Source organism: Lichenostomus cassidix, chromosome 15 (assembly GCF_008360975.1).
Source record: "Lichenostomus cassidix isolate B80296 chromosome 15, HeHo_3.0, whole genome shotgun sequence".
Classification (NCBI taxonomy): domain Eukaryota; kingdom Metazoa; phylum Chordata; class Aves; order Passeriformes; family Meliphagidae; genus Lichenostomus; species Lichenostomus cassidix.
In genome coordinates this window covers 9,974,047-9,997,193 of record NC_139496.1, presented here as the reverse complement: position 1 = coordinate 9,997,193, position 23,147 = coordinate 9,974,047, and the positions used below count along the sequence as shown (strand labels likewise).

General features: G+C 42.8%; 1 protein-coding gene across 1 annotated transcript in view; it reads right to left on the bottom strand.

The window, feature by feature from the left end:
- The window catches only part of GCN1 (GCN1 activator of EIF2AK4), a 38,219-nt gene that overhangs the window by 4,876 nt on the left and 10,196 nt on the right, over nucleotides 1-23,147 (bottom strand). Inside the window, exons 17-53 of the mRNA XM_085076091.1 lie at nucleotides 23,012-23,087; nucleotides 22,679-22,838; nucleotides 21,845-22,034; nucleotides 21,607-21,731; nucleotides 21,096-21,274; nucleotides 20,838-20,931; nucleotides 20,250-20,363; nucleotides 19,867-20,065; nucleotides 19,268-19,423; nucleotides 16,627-16,808; nucleotides 16,281-16,361; nucleotides 15,673-15,816; nucleotides 14,852-14,979; nucleotides 14,481-14,670; nucleotides 14,003-14,073; nucleotides 13,098-13,263; nucleotides 11,957-12,151; nucleotides 11,529-11,775; nucleotides 11,088-11,209; nucleotides 10,663-10,777; nucleotides 10,032-10,211; nucleotides 9,470-9,690; nucleotides 8,719-8,787; nucleotides 8,449-8,587; nucleotides 8,143-8,339; nucleotides 7,659-7,801; nucleotides 6,777-6,894; nucleotides 6,398-6,613; nucleotides 5,916-6,080; nucleotides 5,344-5,505; nucleotides 4,803-4,895; nucleotides 4,410-4,553; nucleotides 3,187-3,456; nucleotides 2,961-3,074; nucleotides 2,215-2,445; nucleotides 1,398-1,591; nucleotides 696-810 (exon numbers count right to left, since the gene is read on the bottom strand). Coding sequence (XP_084932217.1) covers nucleotides 696-810; nucleotides 1,398-1,591; nucleotides 2,215-2,445; nucleotides 2,961-3,074; nucleotides 3,187-3,456; nucleotides 4,410-4,553; nucleotides 4,803-4,895; nucleotides 5,344-5,505; nucleotides 5,916-6,080; nucleotides 6,398-6,613; nucleotides 6,777-6,894; nucleotides 7,659-7,801; nucleotides 8,143-8,339; nucleotides 8,449-8,587; nucleotides 8,719-8,787; nucleotides 9,470-9,690; nucleotides 10,032-10,211; nucleotides 10,663-10,777; nucleotides 11,088-11,209; nucleotides 11,529-11,775; nucleotides 11,957-12,151; nucleotides 13,098-13,263; nucleotides 14,003-14,073; nucleotides 14,481-14,670; nucleotides 14,852-14,979; nucleotides 15,673-15,816; nucleotides 16,281-16,361; nucleotides 16,627-16,808; nucleotides 19,268-19,423; nucleotides 19,867-20,065; nucleotides 20,250-20,363; nucleotides 20,838-20,931; nucleotides 21,096-21,274; nucleotides 21,607-21,731; nucleotides 21,845-22,034; nucleotides 22,679-22,838; nucleotides 23,012-23,087 — 5,705 coding nt within the window. The remainder of the gene's footprint in view (nucleotides 1-695; nucleotides 811-1,397; nucleotides 1,592-2,214; nucleotides 2,446-2,960; nucleotides 3,075-3,186; nucleotides 3,457-4,409; nucleotides 4,554-4,802; nucleotides 4,896-5,343; nucleotides 5,506-5,915; nucleotides 6,081-6,397; nucleotides 6,614-6,776; nucleotides 6,895-7,658; nucleotides 7,802-8,142; nucleotides 8,340-8,448; nucleotides 8,588-8,718; nucleotides 8,788-9,469; nucleotides 9,691-10,031; nucleotides 10,212-10,662; nucleotides 10,778-11,087; nucleotides 11,210-11,528; nucleotides 11,776-11,956; nucleotides 12,152-13,097; nucleotides 13,264-14,002; nucleotides 14,074-14,480; nucleotides 14,671-14,851; nucleotides 14,980-15,672; nucleotides 15,817-16,280; nucleotides 16,362-16,626; nucleotides 16,809-19,267; nucleotides 19,424-19,866; nucleotides 20,066-20,249; nucleotides 20,364-20,837; nucleotides 20,932-21,095; nucleotides 21,275-21,606; nucleotides 21,732-21,844; nucleotides 22,035-22,678; nucleotides 22,839-23,011; nucleotides 23,088-23,147) is intronic.

Sequence of the window (23,147 nt, the reverse complement as noted above, 5' to 3'; positions counted from 1 at the left end):
ATCTCTGGATGAGCTGATCTTTGTGAAAAACTCTTATTAGTTTCCTTTAACACTCCCAGCTTTTGGTATTTTGGCTTCCTTATGTGACCAGCCCATTACTATCCTCTCCTTCGCAAAATTTACAACCCAGTGAGAATGTTTCGATTTTTCTACTTCTAGAACGTCACCAGTTGCATGTCTGTTGCAGAGACTGACATAAAAAAGAAATTATTAGATGATTCATTTTAATCTCACTCATGTTACTGTTGCTATCTGCCATATACAGAAGACCCTATATTAAACTTTGAGAGCTTCTTACTCGATGGAGAAAAATTTGCTATTATCTGAAAAATTTCTCACACTGAACAATAAACCTCACCTGAGAGGCTACAAACACCCATCCATGCATACAGCAAAGGTACTGCAGGTTTTCTCCAAGATAAAAAACAAATCCTGACAGCAGAGCTGCCTCAAACCTGTTACTGAGGAGCTGCAGGTCAAACCCACATATGCAGTTACCAAGGAAACATTAAACTGCAGGATTTTCAGAGTTACCAGGAACTGGGCAGGGATTTCCAATTCTTTCCCCTTGACTACATCATTAGTAATTTTCACAGAAGTTATTTTAGAAGTAATTCTGTTAGAAAGTTCAGATTTTAAATGTAAGAACAAGACTGTCTGCAGCAGGGGTCCTTTGCAGCTAGCTGAAGCAGTACCTCATCATGTCCCAGCATCCCCAGCAGGACTGTGCTGATATTCTTCCTAATTGCAGCATCTACTTTTGCACCAGCTCCTCGTGTGACAAAGCGCAGCGCTTGCAGCATCGTGTCCCTGGAAGTGATCACAAGATACTGTCAGACACTGTCTCTCCCCCACCCTCCAGGAGAAATTTTGCTCTGGATACCTGTAGTAGATCCTTGCACAGCAATTATACTGATATGCCTTACAGTTTGGGAGAGTGATCCTCTCTCTGCAATGCTGGAAACTCTCTGCAATGCTGAAAATCCTACACAGTACTTCCATGTTTCTGTCTAACACAGGTATTTTCTGACCATTTAAACATTTATAAAATTCTCAAGTCAAAAAGTTTGTATCTTAGGGATCTGTGCCCTTAGGATACAAGAACAGCTGCATGCAATCAGGTCAGATTGACAGTCAATAGTGTCTTCTATCTGAAAGTGGGCTCTTTGGGGGTGTGCAGGAGAGAACTGCGCAGACCCCAAGCACTGTTTCTCCCAAATACCCTCACAGCTCAGCTTCCAACCCAGAAAGGTCCCATCATCCACATTCTTGGTTTACAGTCAATTGCTTTCATTATTTCATACATCTTACTCTATTTGGGGGTTTTGTTCATTCATCCCAGCTCTTTCTTTCATCCTTAGCAAGCAGGAAGCTCTGAGCTGTCAGCTGCAGCTTACCTGATGGCAGAGTCATCGCTGGAACGAATTCCATTCAGGAGCTCCGTGAAGAGAGGATCCACTTTGACATGGATGACAATGAGTTTCCCAAGAGCATCGGCAGCTTTAAGGCGAACAGCACGGTTTGAGTCTTGCAGAGCTTTGGTGAAGGTTGTTTGCAACTGGGGCAAAAATGGTTTCAGGGCAATCTCAACCTATACCAGAGATGGAAGAAGGGAAAGTGGTGAGGTCAAGAATTAAAGAGCAGCTAGAGATTAAAGCCTGGAAACAACATGACCTCTTCTATAGCAGTTTGTTAGCAGAGAGCCCTCATTAGATCTAAAGTGCTACTCAAATAGGAAAAACATGAAACAATAATTTAACACAAAACCTTTAACCTTTTCAAATCTAATCATATTTTCTGCATATTGAAATACAAGCATAGCACTGAGAAATTTTACACTATCATGAACAGTTTTTTGTACACAGAGCACTGAATAAAAACTCAGCTCAATTCAAAGATACATAAGATCTTTGCACTTAACAACACATAAAAATCGTGGCTACAGGAGAGATAAAACCCACCATGTAATTAAATCACTTGAAAGTGGGATCAGCATTTAGAAGTATTTCTAAGAAACCCCGTGATTCAGCACTGGGGGCTTTTTTTCTTGGCCAGAAGCTGCTGGAAGAATGCAATCCAGTTACAGTGCTCTTCCTAAATATCAAATCCACAGCAGCAGGCATCCCAGCTGTATTTACATGAACAGCAACAGATATTTCTGAAGGTTGCCATGGAAAATGTTCACAAACCACAGTCCAACACTTTAAATCTTACCTTAGCTAGAAGAAGGCTTAAAGTTTCAAGCAGAGCCACCTTGACATTCCAGCTGAACCGATCTCCCAAGATTCGAATGAGTGGCCCAGTGATGCTCACCACTGATGGTTTAAGAGCTTCAGCAGAAGTCAGCTTAATAACCAGCCCTAAGGCCTTTGCTGCCTCCTCCTTCTGTTCTGGATTACCAGTTAAAACACCTTCCCGCAGCACCACAAGTATGGAAGTCACTCCCTGTCAAGAAAATTGGATAAGAAAGCTTAGAAGCTAAAATACAAGAAATATGTATCTTATTTTTGCTCCTATTATACACCAGATGCAAAAACTTGGATAGTTTCTCTCAATTTCCTGTTGACCTTCAGCTGCCTGATTCCACGTTGACAGAGCTACTTTTATTTGGTTTGATTTCATGCCTCTCCGCCTTACTAAGCCAGTTGCTATGAGAAAAGTGGTGGCGGCTCAGGGAATTTTTAAACCAGAGAAATTTGGCACAGAAGTCCAGTGTTACTCCCCCACAAAAAGCAGCCAGCACCCATAACTTACATGCATGACAGAATTGTCAGAGACCTCACTGCAAGAGGGGTCTTCTGTAGGGTAACTCAAGAGCTCTAACCTACAAAAAGTCCTCCAGTGTACAGGTTTGGAATGCCCAAATAGTCACTGTTTCTAATAGCTGCAATATCAGTCAGCTCTCCCCAAAGGTGGGGTATTGTGTCTGTGATGAAGCCATGCTCATTCTGATCCTTTACCTTCTTAGGAATACAGAATCCTGGCACATGCTCGCCCTTAGCCTCATTCCCTACAATCCGGATATCCCTGTGCAGGTCCTCAATGAGAGCAAGCTGGTTCCCAGCATCTAATTTCTGCAGGAGAGAGGGGTAAAACAAAGATCAGGCAACATGACATTCAGATACCTTTTATGAAGTCTTCTCAGGCCAGGCATGAGCCCTGTAACCTTTTTAAGCTGCCTCTCACCTTGGTGATGGAATTAAGTGCATCCCAGCTTTCATTCAGAACTACAGGGTTGGTGTCATTGAAGAGGCGAATCAAGCCTGAAACCAGGCTCCTGAGATGACCAGTGTAGTCTGCTTTTGTCTTGGAGCAGTAGATATTCAGCATGACAGCTGCTGCCTGTCTCATGCCCAGCTCAGGGCTGCGGGTAGCTTCTAGCAAATCTTCAGTTATAATTCTTTGTCCAACATCATCTTCCACAGACAGGATCACAGACTGGCAGTTTGCCATCTCCTGAAGAGTCCAAATTAACTCTACATTAGCTCTCAAACAGAACAGAGCCAAATTTAGCCCCAGGTTTCTCCATGTTATCCCCAGCCTTATCTCTAGATAAATATCCACCTGCTAATTGTTTCTCATTAAAGAGCTAGTCACATCACCATTAAAGGCTTGACTCAGTCCTGGTGCAGACACAGGTATGACCAGTTCTTAAAATTTAACAAGTGACCAAACTCTGCTGAACTGATTGCTGCAGCCGCTGCAGGAGGGCTAATTTACAAAAATTAGAGTAGCTCAGTCTCCCCCATCTTACTCACCCATAAGAGACTGTGAGTCTTGTCAGATAACATTCTTCTGATTTAGGTAGTTTAATGCTGTGCGTCACAGCACTAATTACAAACACATCTGTGGGTACATTAGAGATCTCCACGCAGACTTGGGGCTAGAAGCTGATCTAATGGGCATCCACAGCAGACAGACAACAGGTCTCTGTCACTCATTCCCAGTTCACCAACTGATTATGTACGTGTCTGTCCAACAGTCACAACTCCAGGATGTTCTCTGGAGTCCAAACACCAGATGTTTTGGAAAGCAGTGCAGGAGGAGTGCAGCATGCAAAATAGGAGATTTCCTCCCTGCAGCCCTTTAATCTTTCAGTCTTCTACACCAAGAATAAATACAAAGTTAACTAGACTCTCTGGCAGTTCTCCAGGAATAAGTAAACTGAGAATTGTATCTTGTAGCAGGCCAAGGAGACTTTTAAATGGATACAAATAGATTTGGAAAGCATACGTTTTTTGACTCACAATATGCCACCAGGCAAAAAGACTCATCCTGGAGAATCTAATGGACTGAATTAAACATGCAATCTGTGAATCTAGAGAACACAGATTCTGGGCTTGGAAGTAAACCTGGTGCACTATCTTCAGGCAACCTGTCACAACAAAGAGCTGAGCTGTGCTACTTGCCAATTGCTCTTCACTGGTGCCCAGCTTCTCTTTGAGTGCAGACATCATGGCAGGCAGGATAACACTCAAGTGCCGTGTCAGAGCGTCCCCTGCCACCGAGGAGAGGAAAGCCAGCACCCGGGTGTTCACTGGGGGGGTAGTCAGCTGCAAAAATAAAAAAATAACACCAAAAGATGTTATGAGACAAGCATAATTTTTTTTCAGAAGGAATCTCAATTCCTCTACAATGTGAAATATTTATGCATCACAACCCAAATGACGATATTTTGAGCACAAAATCAGAAGAAAATTTCAAACTATCCTCTCCTTTTTGCCATACTGGTCCAAAGAAAACTGGCAGCAAGCAGAGGAAACAGCATAGCTATGAAGTTTAAAATTTGTTTCTCATTGTACCTTTGGCACCAAGTAAGGCAGCACCACACGGCTCTTGACAGCCATAACTTGTTTGAGACCATCCACAGCAAAGTCAGCTGTCTCTTCATTATCCTACAGGGAAAGAGAAAGAGACAAACCTGAGAAATGATCTGTAACACACCAAGCTAAGCTCTGTTTCAAGGGACAATTTTCCATGTGATCATAGAAACAAATCAAGTCTTTCTTGTAAAAATGCTCTCATAGTACCTAGCACAACCCAGACCAAGCTCTTCTGTCACATCAGAAAGATCTTCCATTTCAGACACGGTGGCCAAGCAATTTAAGCAGGTGATGATGGCAATTCCATAGCAGAGCCAGCTGTAGTAATTCTTAGGTCTAGGCTTTAGCCACAAGATCTTCCCTACCAACGGCTAGGATGACTCCAAGAGGAGACAAAATATTGCTGCCATTCCCTGGAAGGTCTGCCACTACAACCCTTCTTCTCCTTTAAGTTAATTATTCAAAACTTGTCCCACAACATCATTAATCAGATTGTTGACTAATGCTGAGCAATGCTCACCAGCTGCTTCAGCAAGAAGGGCAGGATGTCTTCAAGAGCCTGATGGCCAATTGTTGAGTGCAGCTGTTCAAATGTTTTGGCTGCAGCCTCTCGAACTTCTTCCAGGGGGTCACACAGTGCTTTTCTCACTGTAGGAACCAGGGACTCAGAGAAAAGCAGTACCTGCAGATGAAGGGGTAAAATTACAAAACATCTAAAGCACAACAGACACATGTACCTCACTGAAGTAGCTAAGCTTGCAGAATTTGCACAACTGAAACTGAATTGCTGTTTGCTTGAAATAATATTGGAAGAAAAGCAGGATCAATCAGCACAAGTAGCTGCAGAGCTCTAAGGCTACCGAGTGGAAGATTTATAGTATTATATCTCATAAAAGGCAATGTTTAAATTTACCAGCTGATAAAAATTCATACAATATGTCTGAGCAGCAACTCTGTCTTAGTTACAAGCCCTGACTTCAGTACACAGAACAAGTCCAGCACTAGCTGTATTTTTCTGTCTCAAGTGCAATACCTGCACCATAACATCAACACCTGGGAAAATGGGAATTTCACGTGGCGTATGTAACTCACCGCATCCCTGCTGGTTGATTTCATGATCTCACTTAAACCAATGCAGACTCCTTGCCGCTCATCACTCTTGTCTGATCTCAGTCCATCCTCCAGGATAGGAATGATTTCAGGAAGGATCTTCTCTCCTAACTTTCGGACAAGGTCTCCTAATGTCCGTGCTGCGACCTGTCCCCAAAAATGTGTTAATTAACAATTTTCCTTTTTATAAAACTTTATAAGATGAACTGTGAGCAAATATTTACTTTTGACCATAACCTACTGTTGACAGTGCAGACAGAGCAGTAGGAATGGAAACAGTATTATAAATAACCACAGAAAAATAGTTTTACTGTCATCACAATCACAGTTGCCTTCAGCAAACAGAGAATTCAGACATGCTCAGAAGAGCTGATGACAGCTTTAGAGTGACTTATAGAGAAGGACTATCTCCTGTGATTTTTTAGTCACCTGCAGGATCAGTAAAGCACAACTTAATTCCTCACCGTTCTCTTATCTGCACAAGTACTGGCCAGGAATTTCAGCAGAAGCCCAAAGAGTGTTGGCAGAATTTCCCGCAGCGTGCGAGGAGTGTTTGAGACCACGATTTTCCAGACATGCAGGGAGGCCTGGCGCACCACCAGCTGCGTGTCTGAGCGGCCCATGTACAGGCCTGCCAGCACCCTGTTCCTCCTCTCCACTCCCAGAGCATTAATGATAGCCTGGAAAGAAATAGCACAAAATTGTATTACCTGCCCCTGAAATCTACAGAAAGAATAGAATACATGATTATTCAATATGTCTGTCCAGCAGGCTCTCCATGCTGATTTAAAATAGGAGAATTAAAAAAAAAAATAAAGGAACAACAGACAAGAACAGTTTTACCTTGTTTGACTGGGCTGTTCCAAAGTTGTCATCCTCTGAGGCAGTTTCTGTGGTCATTTTGCCAGTGACTCCTGAGATATGGAACAGAAGATCTCCAAGGAGCTGAACTGAGCTAAACCTGGCAACAGAAGCAAGTCAAGTGTTACAAACAGGCCATTCAGGCAGTACCTGTCCAATTCTGACAGGATGTCAGCAACACATGGGAGCCAAATGTGAGGCAGAGCTGGGTCTGCACTGAAATGCTGCATGTGTAACATCAGTCTGCCTACAGGCTGAAAGCAGCATGCTAAAAAGAAAGGGAAGGAATAAATTCCAAACTGGAAGAGCTAAGAGAATTTTCAAATGAAAGCAATGAATCCGAGAATAGCCTTGAATGTAAAAAGGAACAAGACATTGCCCACATCTGTCTAACCCAAACAACATTCACCTGGGGTAAGAGCACTTACCAGCACTCAGCTGGCACAAATCATTTAGTACAGCTAATTTTTGAGCAACTGCTATTAGATGTGAGTGCTCCACTGCATATTTCCATACACAGGAGAACAATAACTTGCTCAGTATTTGGAAAAATGAAAAACAATACACAAGGGCTAAATATTGCCACATGAACTGCCTTGGAAGTGCATTTCAGAGTCACCACCAGAATTAATAATCCAGCATGAATGCTCTGCAGGTAATCAAGAAACCTGATCCAGCCTGGCAGGGCTTTGCAGACTCAAGTGCTATAAGGCATCATACTCAAATCAACAAGCAAAAAGAGACACTTGTTTTTGCTTCACAGGAGGTCTCTGCATTGTTTTGAGGAGCACCACAGAGTCTAAATCACACCAGTTTTTCAAGCATGGAAGGGAACCATTTGTGGCTAAGCTGGTTTTGCCTTACCTTATCCTCCACAAGTCATCAAAGAGCCCATCCTCAAGCTGCGGCAGGAGCAGAGCGATGGCTGTCTCGGCGTACATGCTGATGATTCGCTGCCCTGCGCGCAGCGCTGTGTCCCGCACAAACTCGTTCTCGTCTGCCAGGGCCTGCACACAGGCACAAAAGGGGCTCTGAAAGCTGGGCCTCTCAGCACAATATGCAAAAGCAACAGGAGGAAAACTAACCAGTGCTTCCTCTCTCAGCCATGAAAACCAAACGAACTACAGAGTTGTGAATGCGCAAAGATGACTTCAAGAAATGACTAGCGACCACAAATAAAAGACAGCAAGCCAATAACTTAAAAGAAATAATTTAGAATTTAAATTCCCTTTCTTTTTTTCTGGACAAGTCTCTACACATCCCACAATTCCTGAAATGGATACTTAAAATACTCTGGAGGCTCCTTTTTGTTCTCAAATAAATAAAATTCTTCAGTATCGCTACATACCTTGAGAATACAAGGAATGATGGGACCAACATAGGGAGTGAACTTGTCTCCAAAGGTAATTGGCAGGTAGTTGAACATCATAATATAACCATCTCGTACATGTGGAGCAATATCCACTTTACTGGCAGTTGCCACAATCTCTGGCATAAGTTTCTCCAGCTTTTCTACCCCCAAACCAGCCATAACTTCAGCCAGACCTGGGGCAAAAAAAACAGGGAACGGAGTCAATACACACAAGAAACAAACAGCTAATCTGATTTAATATGAGAAAATCTGAGCTCAGTGCTCACACACAGCTGTCCCCACCTTGAGCAGCACCAGAGCGATCCACTGAGCTCTGCTCGTATGTCAGTGTCTCCATCAGCCACGGCAACAAATCCTCAAAGCAGGACTCTCCCATGCCTTTCACCATGGCTCCCAGGGCCTTTGCAGACACTGTGCGCACCTAACAGACACAAGAAGCAGAGATCTGCAAAATATCTGGTCAAAGGTACCACAACAGATGTGCCAGACTGATCATCACAATGTTTAACCTAATGCACTGAAAGACAAATTGTGTTTGTATAAAAAACTTACTTCAGGTACAGGATCCAACAGAGAGGCCTTCAGGCCGGGGGTCACACTGGGTAGGTAGGGAGCCAGATCCTACAACAAAGAGCCCAGAAAGTCAGAATCAGATTGAAAATGACAGAAAATGTAAGTCACCTTCATGCAGAGGACATTCATCCCTTATTATCAGCAAATATCCTTAATATCCTGATAGTTTAATTAGTTGCTCTCACAATCATGCAGGCAAGCACAGTGAATTATTCTACAAGTCCAAGAAACACCAGTTCCATGCAGATCACTCTAAACCTTTTTAATGCTCACTCACAACCCAGCACTTTGTATCTTAGGAAAATCCAACACTCTTAACATTTACACAAAGTTTAAATGTAGAGATTATCAGTACAAAAATTAAACACAGATCTTTAGCCTACAGTCAGGTCTTACAAATACTTTTCAAACAAACCCTGGAACCATTCGTTAGCAGCTGATCTGTGTTTCACTTGTTTGTTTGTTAAGGCATTTCTTGTATTGTAAAAATTACAAGACCTTTTTGCAGGGATAAACTAGATAACCAAAACACAAAGCTGACAGTATTAAGGACCTGAGAACTGTCACTATCTTTATAGTCAGCTGTTCATTTACATACATTTAATTAAGAAGCTGCATGGATACTAGTATTTTCTACCTTAACAGCAAAATCTCCAAGCCAAATAAATTCTCTCTAGTGCTTGTCACAGTAATCTATTAGAATACACTTAGAGTATTTTTAGCACCATACCTTCTGGTCAGTCAGGGAGTACATGTTCCCAATGATCTGGGCAGCCATTTTCCTGGTGTCTGTGGAACGATCCTGAAAAGCTCTCTGAACAATTGGCATGATCAGTGCTAAGGATGGAGCATCAATGAAATGGACAAATTTGGTATCCAGCAGAGTCTGCAAACACTTCTGAGTCTTCCTGGAGGGGTCAGTGAGAGCATCCAACAGAACTGGAGCAATTGCTGAATATTTTTAAAAAGGAGAGAAAAGACTTTATTTGTACATAAACCAAAAACACATGTCAGGGTGAGCTGGTGTTCTCATGGGATGTTTTAGGTCTTTCTAAAGCAACCAGCAGCACAGGGACAGGGGAAATTCTATTAACATCAGCTGACAAAATGGACAGGATCATTTACAAAGCCTGGAAGCAGACAGCTGCTGTTAAGCTTTCATATAATATTTCTATAGCATTAATTTCACTTCTATACAAATTTGCATTTTATCCTAAATACTGTGAACCTAAACCTTGCTATTATAAACCATAGTCACATCAGGACATTAGAGATGCAGAGACAGGTCTTACCCAGGATCTCTGGATTCCTGATGACAGACCCAATCTGCCTGAGAGCCTGCTGCCCTGCATTCTGCACCTTCACATGGGAATCTGTCAGCACTTCAGTGAGTTTGGGGACAATGTTGGGTAAACAGGAAGAGAGTTGTTTGGGAGCACAGTACGCCATAGCCCCCAGCAGTTCCACTGACCCTGTGAACAAAGTACACAAAAAGGAAAAAGACAAAACACAGTATTAAGAATTGACGTGAGATGGTGATCACATTTACCTCAAACTCAAATCTACCAGTCAGAGAACACAAAGAAAGGCTGAAATGCATTAAGTCACTCTATGCCACCTAGGAGACACCAAAAAATACTTTTCTTTTGTACTAGGGAAAAGGAATGTGGGAGGAAAATTCCAGATGCTGGAGTACGTCTATACAGACAGGGTACAAACTGTCCCTTGAATATGCCAGGGGGAAAAGGGTTGCTCAAATGTGTCAGGGAGCTCAGCTGTAAAAAGCTGTGAAAGTTCCACAGTCCCTTATAAGACAATAAACCATCATGGCCATCTGTAGGGATGAAGGAATACACAAGGGGAATGACAGCAAAGGGAGCTGTGGGTTACTCTCAATCATGTCAGGCACGTATTGGTCCATACCAGCTTTAGTTCTCCAAGATTCCTCTTCCAGTGCCGCAAGAAGTGATGGCAAAACCAGCTTCACTCCATGAGTACTCAGATTGCTCATCACGGCTTTGGCACAGTCATCTGCAGCCTCCAAGGAGAAGAGAACACTTACAAACTGTGACACAACACTGCTTTCCATCCTTTGAGACTCTCTAGGAACAAAGCCTTCATGTAAATAGTGTCTCAGTACAATGATGCAGCTGGCTAGGTAGCTCCCAATTAATGGGCAATGAAATCAGATGCTTTCAGTTACTAAGAAAATCAAATTGTTGTTAGTGGTATCTCAAGGAATAGGTCACCTTCTCAATTTTCCCTGGTTACAAATAGGATTTATATCCATATCCATTCCATCTGCGTTTTTTAACACTCTATGATAGCAGAAATTGAGGGTACCTTACCTCTCGTACATACTGGTTCCCATCTCCAAAACAAAGCAGCAGGTGAGGCAGCACATGAACCACATAGGGCTCAAAGAGCTTGCCGAGCATGCTGCAGAGCATCTCGAAGGCAAACAGAGCCCCTAAAAACCCAAAAAGGACAGTCAGAGGAAAATGCAATTTCATTTAAGGAGGATGGAAAAAGAAGATACTATTTGCCAAATATCTGTAGAATTGTTTGCAAAGCACTCAAATCTCAACGTGAATCAAGCAATTTTAGGACTCTATACACAACCAGTGGCCTCACAACAGATACTTCACTTGCCATTTCTTTCTAGCTGAACTTTAGTAAAATAAATGTAGCTAAACCAAACAGAAGGGTGCAGGTACTTCACCTGACCACAACAGTAGTAGGTACAAGAGAAAGCTAAGTATCCAGAGAGAAAAGCTCCTGTCCCTTACCCTCCCGCCGGCGGAAGTTCTTCTTGTCCTGGATAGCATCAGTCAGTGTGGTCATCATCTCCTGCTGCTTGAGAGAGAGAATGCCCAGCCCCTTCACCAGGCCTGCCAGCCCATAGGCTGCACCTTTGCGCTCAGCGTACTTATCAGACTCTAACAGCAGCTGCATCAGCTTCTGGATCATTCCTCCTGCATCCTCCTTAATTGCAGGCACCAGAGGTGGTAAACAGCTTGCCACTGACTCTTGAACCTGTAAAACAATCCACCAGCCACCACATCACAAAATAGTCATTACTAATATAAATTCATCCTAGAATGCACCCCAAATAAAATCTTTCTGTCACCATTTTTCATCTCTGCCATCCCTAACAGTACCCTAGTGTTAACCTGCCTCTGGGTGGAACCTGACAACTCCTCCCAAAGGCACCTACCTGCTGAGATGGGGTGGACAAGGCTGCTATCAGTTTGCCAACAATTGGTTTCACTTTAGGGTCACTCTTGTCCAGATGTTTTGCCAGTGACCCCATCAGAATGACCACGCTTTGCCTGACAGCATCATAAGTGGCATCATTAGGAGCATTTTTCAGGAATTCTTCAAACACTGGCAAGAGAGAGTTAACATTGTCCTGAAAAACAAAACCACAGAACTTGCCACTAGAGTCCACTCAGAATGAGATTTGCTATGCTCAGTGGACTTGTTTGTTCTTCTCTGAGCCAACAACTGAACAATCACACTGTATTTACAGTTCACTTCATGTGTCACATCACATAAAACTTTGTGCCATCCCGACAGGCAACAAATATTTCCTGCTAGAGAGAAATTAGCTCTTCAAAATTAGAATCCCCAAGCCTGCCAGCATGGATGTTCTGCCAGAAGCAAAACAAGTGCCCAGCGAACATCAGTGCCTGCTCCTCTGCTTGCCCAGTTTGCAAAGGGAAAGCAGAAACATCAAACGAACTTCACACAAGAAACAGAAGGAAAAAATGAATAATATGAAAATATTCAAATTGGGCTAAACTAAGGAATACGGACATCTGTCCAGAGGTGACTGGCATGTATGAGGAAATCAGAAGCTGAGCAATTCACACCCTGCACATCTTCCCCAGCTGACACTGCTGGGGAAGGGCTTAAAGTGAGAAGGATGGTCCTCAGTTCCCTCAATGTTTCCAGTTTAATTAAGCCAACAATCGGCAAGCTTTCATGTTTTGGTTTGCATGAAGCCTGAAAAGGAATTCTCATCTTTGCAGGATTAAAAGATCTATGGTCTGATTTTACTTTTATTACTCTGGTTTTATACCATTTTCACTCCAGTTGATCCAAGGATATTACTTTTTTATAGCAATGACAGGGATGAACCACACTTAGTCAACACTAGACACTAACAGAACAACTCTGAAGACACAAAAATTTCTAAATTAAAGTTTTCAGCTGTTACAAGTAACAGCAATCTCTAAGAAATTTATAAAAATTAAAAAAAAAAAATCGATGGGCTCCAACACAGTATCTACGTATCTATTACATCCACTACATCTTTTTTCCCCACTGCTAGAGAGAGAAATGTTCAGACTTACTTTGCCATGAGTGTTGAGCGTTGAAAGAGCTGCATCCAACATGCACTTCCTGACCTCAGGACTGCGATCGTTCAGAGCATCTGGCACGAAAAACTGAAAAAGGGGCTTCACCTGAGAACTGTCCAGGTGCTCTGAGAGCTTGTTGAGGGCCAGTGCTATGCCACACCTGTGAGGAAGGTGAGCCTGTGAGCTTACTGACTTCTCACAGAATTTACTTGAGCTCACATTTGCTGTCAGCAACAATTACAGAGAGTGAGAACCATTATGGAAACAAAATGCTTCAGAGTGTCCAACTTCTATGCATTTCATTACATAACCCCATGCTGCAGTCTCCCAAAAGGACAACAATCCCTCAGCCATATAATGGCTTTTATCTCAATTAAGCATTATGGATACTTGAGCCAACTTAGACATCAGGATCACTTCAACTACTACTGAAATACAGCAGCTTTACAACAAGGTACATCTGCATTAAAGGATAGATTAGCTCAAGACAAGTAGCAAACAAGATGATCTCCAATTAAACCTGTACAGAACACACAAGTAAACAAAAAGTAATTATCCAAACTGGAATTTGGCCAGTTCATTAAGGCTTGCACTGCTGCTCTTGAAACAATCAATGGCCCATATAATAGTGGGAACACAGTAAGCCAAGACAAAAATCAGACAGTCTGAGAGGAAAAGATTCTGTTTTTATCAGGTCACAGAGATGACAGCATCCAATATTTTGATGGAGTTCTACCTGCCCCAAGTTTGCTTGAGGGGCACAAATATTCTCCAACAGAAGGACACATGAAAATAGCAAGTCAATACAATTCCATGTCATTTGTTCTCCTGAATAAAAATCAAAAACATTTCATTTGGATGCACAGGAAGTGATGAGATCAATCTGAAGATGACTGTACCTTGCTTCCCACTGGTCAGGTGGTGATTCAGATATCACTCGTCCCAAAGCATCCAAAACTGGAGGTGGCCTCTGGAAGGAGAAAATATTTCATTAAAATGCCTTTTCCAAGGATAGGCACACAGAGAATCAGTCAGCCACACCCGCAAGGCCATTTGATAATACTGCACAGAGGTATGATACCACCAGCAGAAGAGCAAGGTAAAAAAACAAGCAGAAAGCAAGTTTGGAGTCAAAATTACTTAAACTGACACTGCCCTACCACAGCCTTTCTGCATAATCTAAGGCACCCCTCACCTGTACAATGGTGCCATTAGTGGCTGGTAACAGGAGGTTCAAGACACTGAAGTCTGTGCTAAGCTCAAACACAGCAACAGTAGGTTCAAAGTGCATTTTCAGGACAGACAAAAGGAAAAGTGACTAATAGAAAATAAAGCACCAGCTCATCCCTGTCAACCCTTCAGGGCAAGAGCACTTACATAGAGCTTCTCCTGGTAAATCTCTGTGAGTTTGCTCATGACCTCTGCTGCTTGCTTTCGGTACTGAGCTACAGCTCTGGAAAGAGCTTCAGCCCCTGCTTGTCGCACAGCCTCTTCATGGTAGATGACATCTTTAATCAGCAGGGAACAGAGGTCAGGCTGCAGCTCCAGACCCATGGACTCCCACAGCCTGCAGCACACACAAAGAGGTGATGGGTCACCCTTCAGCAAAGAAGCCACTGCTAAATGTACTACTGGAGTGACTTACAGATGCCCTCCAGCTGTGGGGGAAAAGCCCCTGTGAATGCTGCTCCATGAGGAGGGCAGAGGAGAGAGCCCCTAAAACCCAATCAACAAAGAACAACCCTCACCTCTCTGCCAGTTTCTGAATCTCATCTTCGACATCAAACTTTACCACCCAGAGGCGACGCAACAGGTTCAGTCCATTCTTCTCATCACTGTCTGGGGTCGGTAGAACCATTTGTAGCTCCATCAGTCCCTGATTTAGTTAACAAGAAAATCAGTGCAAGGATCTGATTTTTAGAAGCAGATGCTTTAAGACACTTAAAACTTTTGGCAAGTTAAGCTCTCAGCAGTTCAAAGTGTCAGAATTCATGTTTGCTTGTGCCTTACACTTGTATCCATGGTGGTCAAGAACTTCCTATTGCTAATAGGTGAGATGGTGTCACTCAAGATTAGTGTTCCACAGGCATATTGCAGAGAGCCTCTGGTGACTACACTCTGTTCTGTTCTAAGCACAGACAAGACAGCTAAGGTGAGCTAAGCTGGCATTTGTTTCATGGCAAAGAACACCAAGCACCCTTGAAGCTTTTTCTATGTTCCCAGAAGTGACTAAGCCTGAAGCCTTTCAAATAACAAGGCCTAGTACAGACAGGAATTTTTGGATAGCTTCTCTCTTTAAGACTAAGCTCTATCCAATTGTAAATAGAAGGTGTTAAGTAGTCCTAATTATACCACTTGTAAGGAAACAAAGGTGTGGATAAACCCAGAGCCTTTTTGCAGATAAATACAGCACAAAGAACATGACTTGAAGCATTACTGTTCAGACTGCCTCTGACACAGCTGCCCAAAGCCTGGCATCACACCTGAAGCCTTTCTGCATGAGTTTTAGAAAAGATTCACCTCCCAAAAATGTAAGGAATTTGGAGTAACTCCAGTGATTCCCACTTACCCTAAGAGCTGCATCCCGAACATTCATGCAGGGAGACTGCAGGGCCTGCAGGAGCACATCGATCTCCTCCTGCTCGGCGTAGGCACAGCCGTCCTCTCCACTGCTGCTCGCACACAGCGCTGTCAGTGCCTCTGAGGCCAACACCTAAAACACCACCAGCAAGTGTCACAGATTCCACTACACCTTGATCTGCTGTCAAAGCAAGCACTGAGTCCTATCACAGCAGAAGAAGTTCCCAAAGAACACTGACAAAAACAGGAAGTGACAAGTTCAGTCCAACTCTGCTTTTTACTATTGAACTTTCTGCCACCTCATCCCTTAGAACAAACACTCAGAGGAGAGACTACTGAACTCATTTGGCAGACCAAGGCCTTAGAGAAAGAAAAAATGTCACCTGTGGAAGACTGAAGGATGTATTTGGTGCAGTAAAACCCACAGAAAAAAAGATGCAGACATTTTATTCCAAGAATACCATAAACACAGAAGAAAACTGGGACTGTATCAACGACCAGCATCAGACACTTAAACCAGTTAGTACGTTTCCCTCATTTAGATGCTGATGAAACTTAGAGAGGATGCTGACTGTGGTTATGAAGCTGAGCACTGACCTGTAACCGCGGAGAACCTGTTCCTATCACCCGGGTCAGCAGAACCAGCATGTCCCTGCGGGGCAGCAACTCCGGGCCATTCTGAAAGGTTGAGAGGAGAAAAGGTGGGGGGGGAAAAGGCAAAGTCTTATATTCTGTGATTCCAAAGTGCCTTGCCTGCGTATGACACTCCTTATAAAATCACAGTTAAAACCTAGGGCTGGACAGGTACCAAAACCTGTGACAGAAAACAATCCTACACTGTTAACTCTAACTCGTAGAAATCACCTGCTTTGTCCAGTTTACACATTAGCTATTTTATCCCATGGCTCATCTGAAGGAAGTCATCTGGCCCCACAGCTCTCACCTCATCCACTAACAAAGACTGGCCATTTCCTGATGATCTCAGCTGAGCATGGACTGTAAGGATCTGCAGAATCTTGACCAGGAACTCCTCCTTGTCTTCACTGTTATGGGGTGTCTCAGTCATAACCGTCTTCAAGAGAGGAAAGACTAAGGAAAATGCTGGAGCTGATAATGGAGCAGCACCTGTGAAAAGGAAAAACCACCCTGTGAACACAGCTGATCCTGCCGTGACTTGGTTTATAATACTGACTGGTATAAGATGTACTCTTGAGTAGCTCATAATAGATATGGCCAACCTTTAGCCTCATGCACAAACATGCTGAGTAAACCTAAGTATTTGCCACTTAACAGCAGCAACAGTGTAGATCCGAAAATGACATTTCGCATTTCAGTGTTGGGTTAAGGGTAGACTTGATGATCTTGAAGGTTTTTTCCAAACTAAATGATTCTATGATTCTACCTGGCTTCAAATAAAGTCACATAAGGATTCCAAATTGCTACCAATGCTTCAAGAGTACAGAAATACATACTGTAAATGGAATTGAAACAATTCAGCAGATTAGACAGTCACTTTTCAAGTTCACTTGCGCCAAAGCAAGGCCGTATTTGTCAGCTACATTTCCTTTAAACACTTCCTACCAACCTAGCTAACCTGCCATTCCAGTCTTCAGCTGGATCCTTGAGAATTAACTCACTCTAATTCTGGTGCAAGCTTCAACTTCCCTCCCCTCCTTGAAACATTAAAGCTTTTGGATTCCCATTGTTAAAAAATTTTGCTCCTTCCAAGTTCCATCCTTGGCTATAGGATAAAACAAATGCTCCTTCCACTCATTCAGTTAGTCCAGTTAATATTCAAGTATCAGATGTCTGGGGAAAACATTTTCTTTCTACATCCTATCTATGCTGACAGAGAATGCCCAAGTTTAAATTTCTAAATGCAGATGAAGAACACTGCAGATACAATACTGCAGTATTAGTCAGCTTATGTAGGGCAAAAATACTGCAAAAGTAGTTCAAGGGAGAAATATTAAATCCCAAACACACTCTGAGCTCCTATTTAACATGAACAGCTTCAGTAAAACCCTCTCTATTTCTGATGTGGGATTTTGCTGTTTGCTCAGTATCTGTTTGCTTTTACACTTTTTTTTCTTTTTTAATTATTGGCCAGATATTTTTAGCCTTAAACCACTGTCCCTCTATACACAGCAGGAGGAAGAAAGCTTTATTTGAGAAGATAAATGTTCTATTTACACAGTAGCTGGTATCAACCAATACAAAAAAGATTAGAGAACGTCTCTTAGCATTTCAGCAATGAATGATAAATTTTATCATCCACATTACAAGTAGGTATGGTCTCTCTTAGGTCTCCTAGTAACCTAAGAAATTAATTTCTACTATATCATATTATACAACTACGTTCCAAAGTACTTTGAAAATGAGGAAAAATCATTTGGGAATATGACTTGTCCAACAAAGTGCTACAGATACTACTGCCCTTCTCTTGCAGAAGTGGAAAAAAATAATCAGATATTGATTTAATTAAGCTCTATAGGAAATCTTGAAGGACTGAAAATACTTCCACTACTTTCTAGAAATAAACCTGAAAATTGATTCAAATGTTAACGAATTTGTGCTTACCATGGCAATAAATTGCAGCTGAGACACCAAATCACCACTGAGATGTTCAGCACTGAAGTGGTACTCAACATGGTCAATTGCCACTGCTCAGCTGTGACAGTGACATGTGCCACAGTCACACCATCGCACATCTGACTGGCAGATGAACAGCAGGAGAACTGTGGGGCTAAGGGACCAAACAGAATCCCACATTTCCCTTAAAAAATATACACCATCTACCACAGCAGCTTTTGATTGAGTTAGATGATGAACAGCTCCAAAGCCTGGGTGAAGTGAAGCACCTCTATCCCTGGAGTACACCCTCAGCCATCCTAGCCCCCAAAAGGACACATCAACCCTCCTCTTCTGTGCTTTTATCTTCAAAGGAGGGGCACAAGTACTTCTGCACCCCACTGGGAACAAGACTCTGGAAGTGATCTAAATTAAAACTAACTCCATAAAATAAACTAAAAAAAAGAAAAAGAAAAAGAAAAAAATGTTTATTTTCAATCATATTCTTGCACTGCAAAAATATTGGTGCTTGCCTTCATGTTAGAGGGGAAAGAACTGCTCATTCTACAATCATGCCAGAATAAAATATTCATGAACTGCAGCACTACACAGCAAACAAGCAGAGGCCATGGGCACTTCACTGCTGTGATCACAGATAACAAGCAATTATTTTGTCTTTCTACTTAGTCTCAATGAATCCCTTATGCTAAGTGGTGTTGAAAGGTAGGGGCTGTCCTCAGCAAGGAAGAACTTTAATTTCATTGCTGTTATTTCTATATGAACCATTTTAAGAAAAAATACTTGTGGTTTCATTTCTACACTTAAATATAATTGTAACATCACTTCTACTACTACCAGCACAAAAAACCCATTGTGAAGTTATCCAATTAAAAAAGAAAAAGTAAACTTTCACTTGCAAAATATAATGCAAACTCTGAAAACTAAACCAGTTCATAGTTACTGGAGGTGGGGGCATTTTCAGCAGGATGTACCATATCTACCATCCTTCATACCTGGCTCTCCCTTGCTGGTTCTGCTGGGAATGGTGTGGGCATGCAGCAAACCAACCACTCTGTTCAGAGCAGTAGGCAGCTCTTCCTGACACCAGGATTCATCTAATTCACACTCTGGTTTCATCAGGCGCAAGGTCACATGGCTCACTAAAGTACCTGGAATGGAAGAATAAAAAAATCCATGAGAAGGCAAAGAGTTCTCCAGAGAAAAATCCCCAGGAACACAAACTCAAGAAATGTAACAAAACTCTGGGCAAGAGCCCAGACTGCAAAAAAGGCTCAGAGCAGGAAGCCCGGCCCAGAGCTGTCAGGGGCCAGATTTCTTCACAACATGTGTAAGTTACAGTCACACCCTCCAAACGCTACACAGGAGAGATGGTCCCAGACCAGGTAACTCCTTGTCTTTAGTCCCAGTCCTATCCAGCAGTAGGATCTCTGGGAAATCACAGTCATCTCCCTAAGCACTGTTTCAGGTGTTTTTTCCTCTTGGCCTTCTGTGGTTCATGGTCATGATCCACAGCTTGTAAAAGCAAGAATTTTCACCACCCTGCCATCAAAATGACACACCTTGCCCTTAAACAGCAACTTCAAATACTCACCAAAGGTTTTCAGTCGAGCAGGCATGACACAAGAAGCTAAGGAAAGAAAAGGTTTCTTGATCCTTGGAGCAGCCAAAGGAGATCGAAAAAGTGGCAAGAAGGAACTGATGAGACCAGGGATGTACTGACTGAGACCAGGAGGCTTTTTCTTTATAACAGTGTCCAGGAGTCCTAGAGCTGTTCCCAGCTCATTATCAAGCTGTAAGAGAAACAATTCAAGAGGTTACTGTAAAAAAAAAACTCCACTGGGAAAAAAATCAGGTTGTTAAATCTCATTTTTAATAAGAGAAACAAATAGGTGATTGCTACACCATTTTCCCTTTATCGAAGTGACTTGGGTCATGGTGGCTGCAGAGGTGGCAAAAAATACAACCCAAACTTACCTCCTTGAGCCGTTTCCTTATCTGAGCCTCCCTTTCCAGCTGTGCATGCATCAGCTCCTTCTGCTTGCTTGTCAGCTGCACCTCATCCTTTATTCCTTTCTTCTTCTTTATCTCCTGCAATAGAGAGCCATGGACATTATTATCTGGGAGCTACAAACACCATCCCTTCAATTAGACAGAGAAGCACGTTGGACATTTTGGATTTTTTGCAATTTATTTTTAAAACAGTATTAAAATACCCTTCAAAGTATATCCTTCTTGAGTAAAGACACAAAATGAAAATCAGCAGGTTAACAACACTTTAGTGTCCCTTTAGCAGCATAATGTAAGTTTCTCCACATTGGTCACAAATTATATCACTAAAAAGTGCTGTCCAGTTCATTTACAGTGGATGGTATGTCACCCTCCCCAGAGCAAAGAGAAGTCAATCTTTATTAAAAGAATGGAACACATACAGATAGAAGTATTCCAAGTAGTTCAGAGAATCTTTCCCACCAGCACACACACATATGCCAGAAACCACAGAACACTACACAACTTGCAGTGAAGATTCTGACCAGCCTGGCATTCCTTTTTCCATCAACTCACCTCCTTCAGCTCCAGCTCGATGATTTGTTCCTTGAAGGAATAAGCTTTGTTCTCCCTCTTCATGTTAGCCTTTTTCATACTATCCTGTTGAGCACTGAGAAGGAAAAGTAGAAAGAATCACCACTGCTCTGTGCTACGGAACAGGCATAAAAATCCAGAACTTTGTGCAGAAAGAGCATCTGACACATCCAGTCACCCACTGGCAAGATACCAACTGCAATCAATCCCCAAGTGCACAAAGAAATTATGAAGTCTTACCTCTGTATTATAGATTTGTCATACAGTTCTCCCTCAGGTGTCTTCATGATGGCAAATTCCTCTCGAGTAACCTGGCACAGAGCTGGATTCTCCATTGTTGCTGAGATAGTGCTGATGAGCTGTGGGAGCACTCTAGCAGGTGAAAGCAGAGAGAGAGATCCCACTGCATTCATAGAGGACTGTCAGGAAAATAAAGGAAAAAACATAATCACTATTCCTTAAAATTGTCTCCAAGAAGTACACCCTGCTGAGGCAGCCCCCATTACATTCTAATCCCCAATTCATTGTTCAGTGGGTATTTGAATCTTATCTAAAATTCTGCTCAGTTGCTGGTACATTCTTTCTCTCTTAAATCTCAGCTCCTTTTCACCAGAGACATTCTCTTTGAACCTGCCTCTTCCCCACCTGTTAGACACATCTCCTTTATACACCAGTTAGCACTGAACGCCTCCAGAAACTCTCCTGTTCCAAGGTGTCTCCCAAAAGTAACACAAAGAAAGCAATTCATTACCTGGTTGTCTGCAGTGTAGGTGGTGATTCTGGGTAAGATGTCATTCAGGTGTTTGGTAATGAAGTCTTTGGGATCTATCTTCATCTTGATGAGGAGGGCTGGCCAAAGTCCTGGCTGCACTGCCACTGGTAAGAAGAATAAATGAACATAATAAACATGAAGCAGGTTGCTGGCACAACAAAAAAAGGTACAATAAAACTTCATATGTTGGACATGAGACTCTCATCCCTGTACTTACCTACAGATGGATGATGGCTCACCAGCAGCATCTCCAGGGCCAGTTTCTCTGGCTCAAAGGAGTCCACATCAAGTCCTGCCACACTGGAGATGACACAGAGGGCCTCATGCAGCACACGAGGGGGAATGTATGTCCTTCCCAGCTCCGACAGCTCTCCCGCCTCTGTCACCAGGACCTCGTGAGGCAGAATCTAAATGGACAACACCAAACCTTCCTGAGACCTAAGCACACTTCCACACATTAACACCAGACTGAATGCCAACAATCAGCTCCCTGTCAGTAACAAAAACCTGAAGTTTTCAAAGGAAAGAAGAGATACAGGACAATGGCAAAACCAAAGCACAGAGATGACTATGACAGAAAGATTAAGAACAAGGAGTATACTAGATTGGGCAAGCTGGTGTAAAATAAAACTAAAATGATCACTTCTGGCAAAGACTTTGAAAAACATTGAGCCAGCTGACCGGGAAGAGTATGCCCAATTTCTGCAGTCAGGGCCAAAGAACCAAAATACAAAGAAAGGAACGAAGCACTTGGTCTTTCAGCAGAGATCAAATTTGAATTAAAATTATAAAAGGACATGGAAAACTACAGCTTCTTCCCCAAAACATTTTGAATATGTCTTTTCTATGCATGTAGGGAAGACTAGGCATACCCCAGACATTGATACCATAATATGCAGTAACCCAGTAACAAGTGGCACTCCAGGAGATCATCTGGAGCTGAATCCTGTTCACATCAGGCTGTATGTCAATGCTAACAGCAAACCTAGGGCAGGGAGGTGACTGGCAGCACTCAGACATCTGTCTGAGCAGACACTTGCTGGCTACTCACCTTATGGGAACTGAGAACCACTTTGAGCTCCTCCAAGAGCCCATAGGCCAGCTTGTACCCTCCCAGAGAGGACAAGAGCTTCTTCACTGTTTGGTGGGCCTGTCTGCGGATGTGCCAGGTGCGGCTCAGCAGCACAGCCACCAGGGCACGGTGGTACTGCCTGCAAACAGAGACACACAGGCTTAGCCAGGGAGGCAGCTCTGCAACAAACCAGACACAAAGGCATCAAGAGTTCAACACTCTGTGCAAAGCCCCAAGCCCACCCGCTCCAGTGCCCACAGTGGCACTCTGGGATCAGAGACAGATTGGGGACAGCAAGCACACTCTACGTACTGAACTTTGCTTTCAGGCAGCCGCTGTGCATGATCCAAGAGCAGGCGCTCTGTCAGCTGCAGCACTGTACACATGGCTGCAGGAAAAGACAAATATTTAAAACAGCATGAAGGTTTTTTTTACCTGAAAACAAATG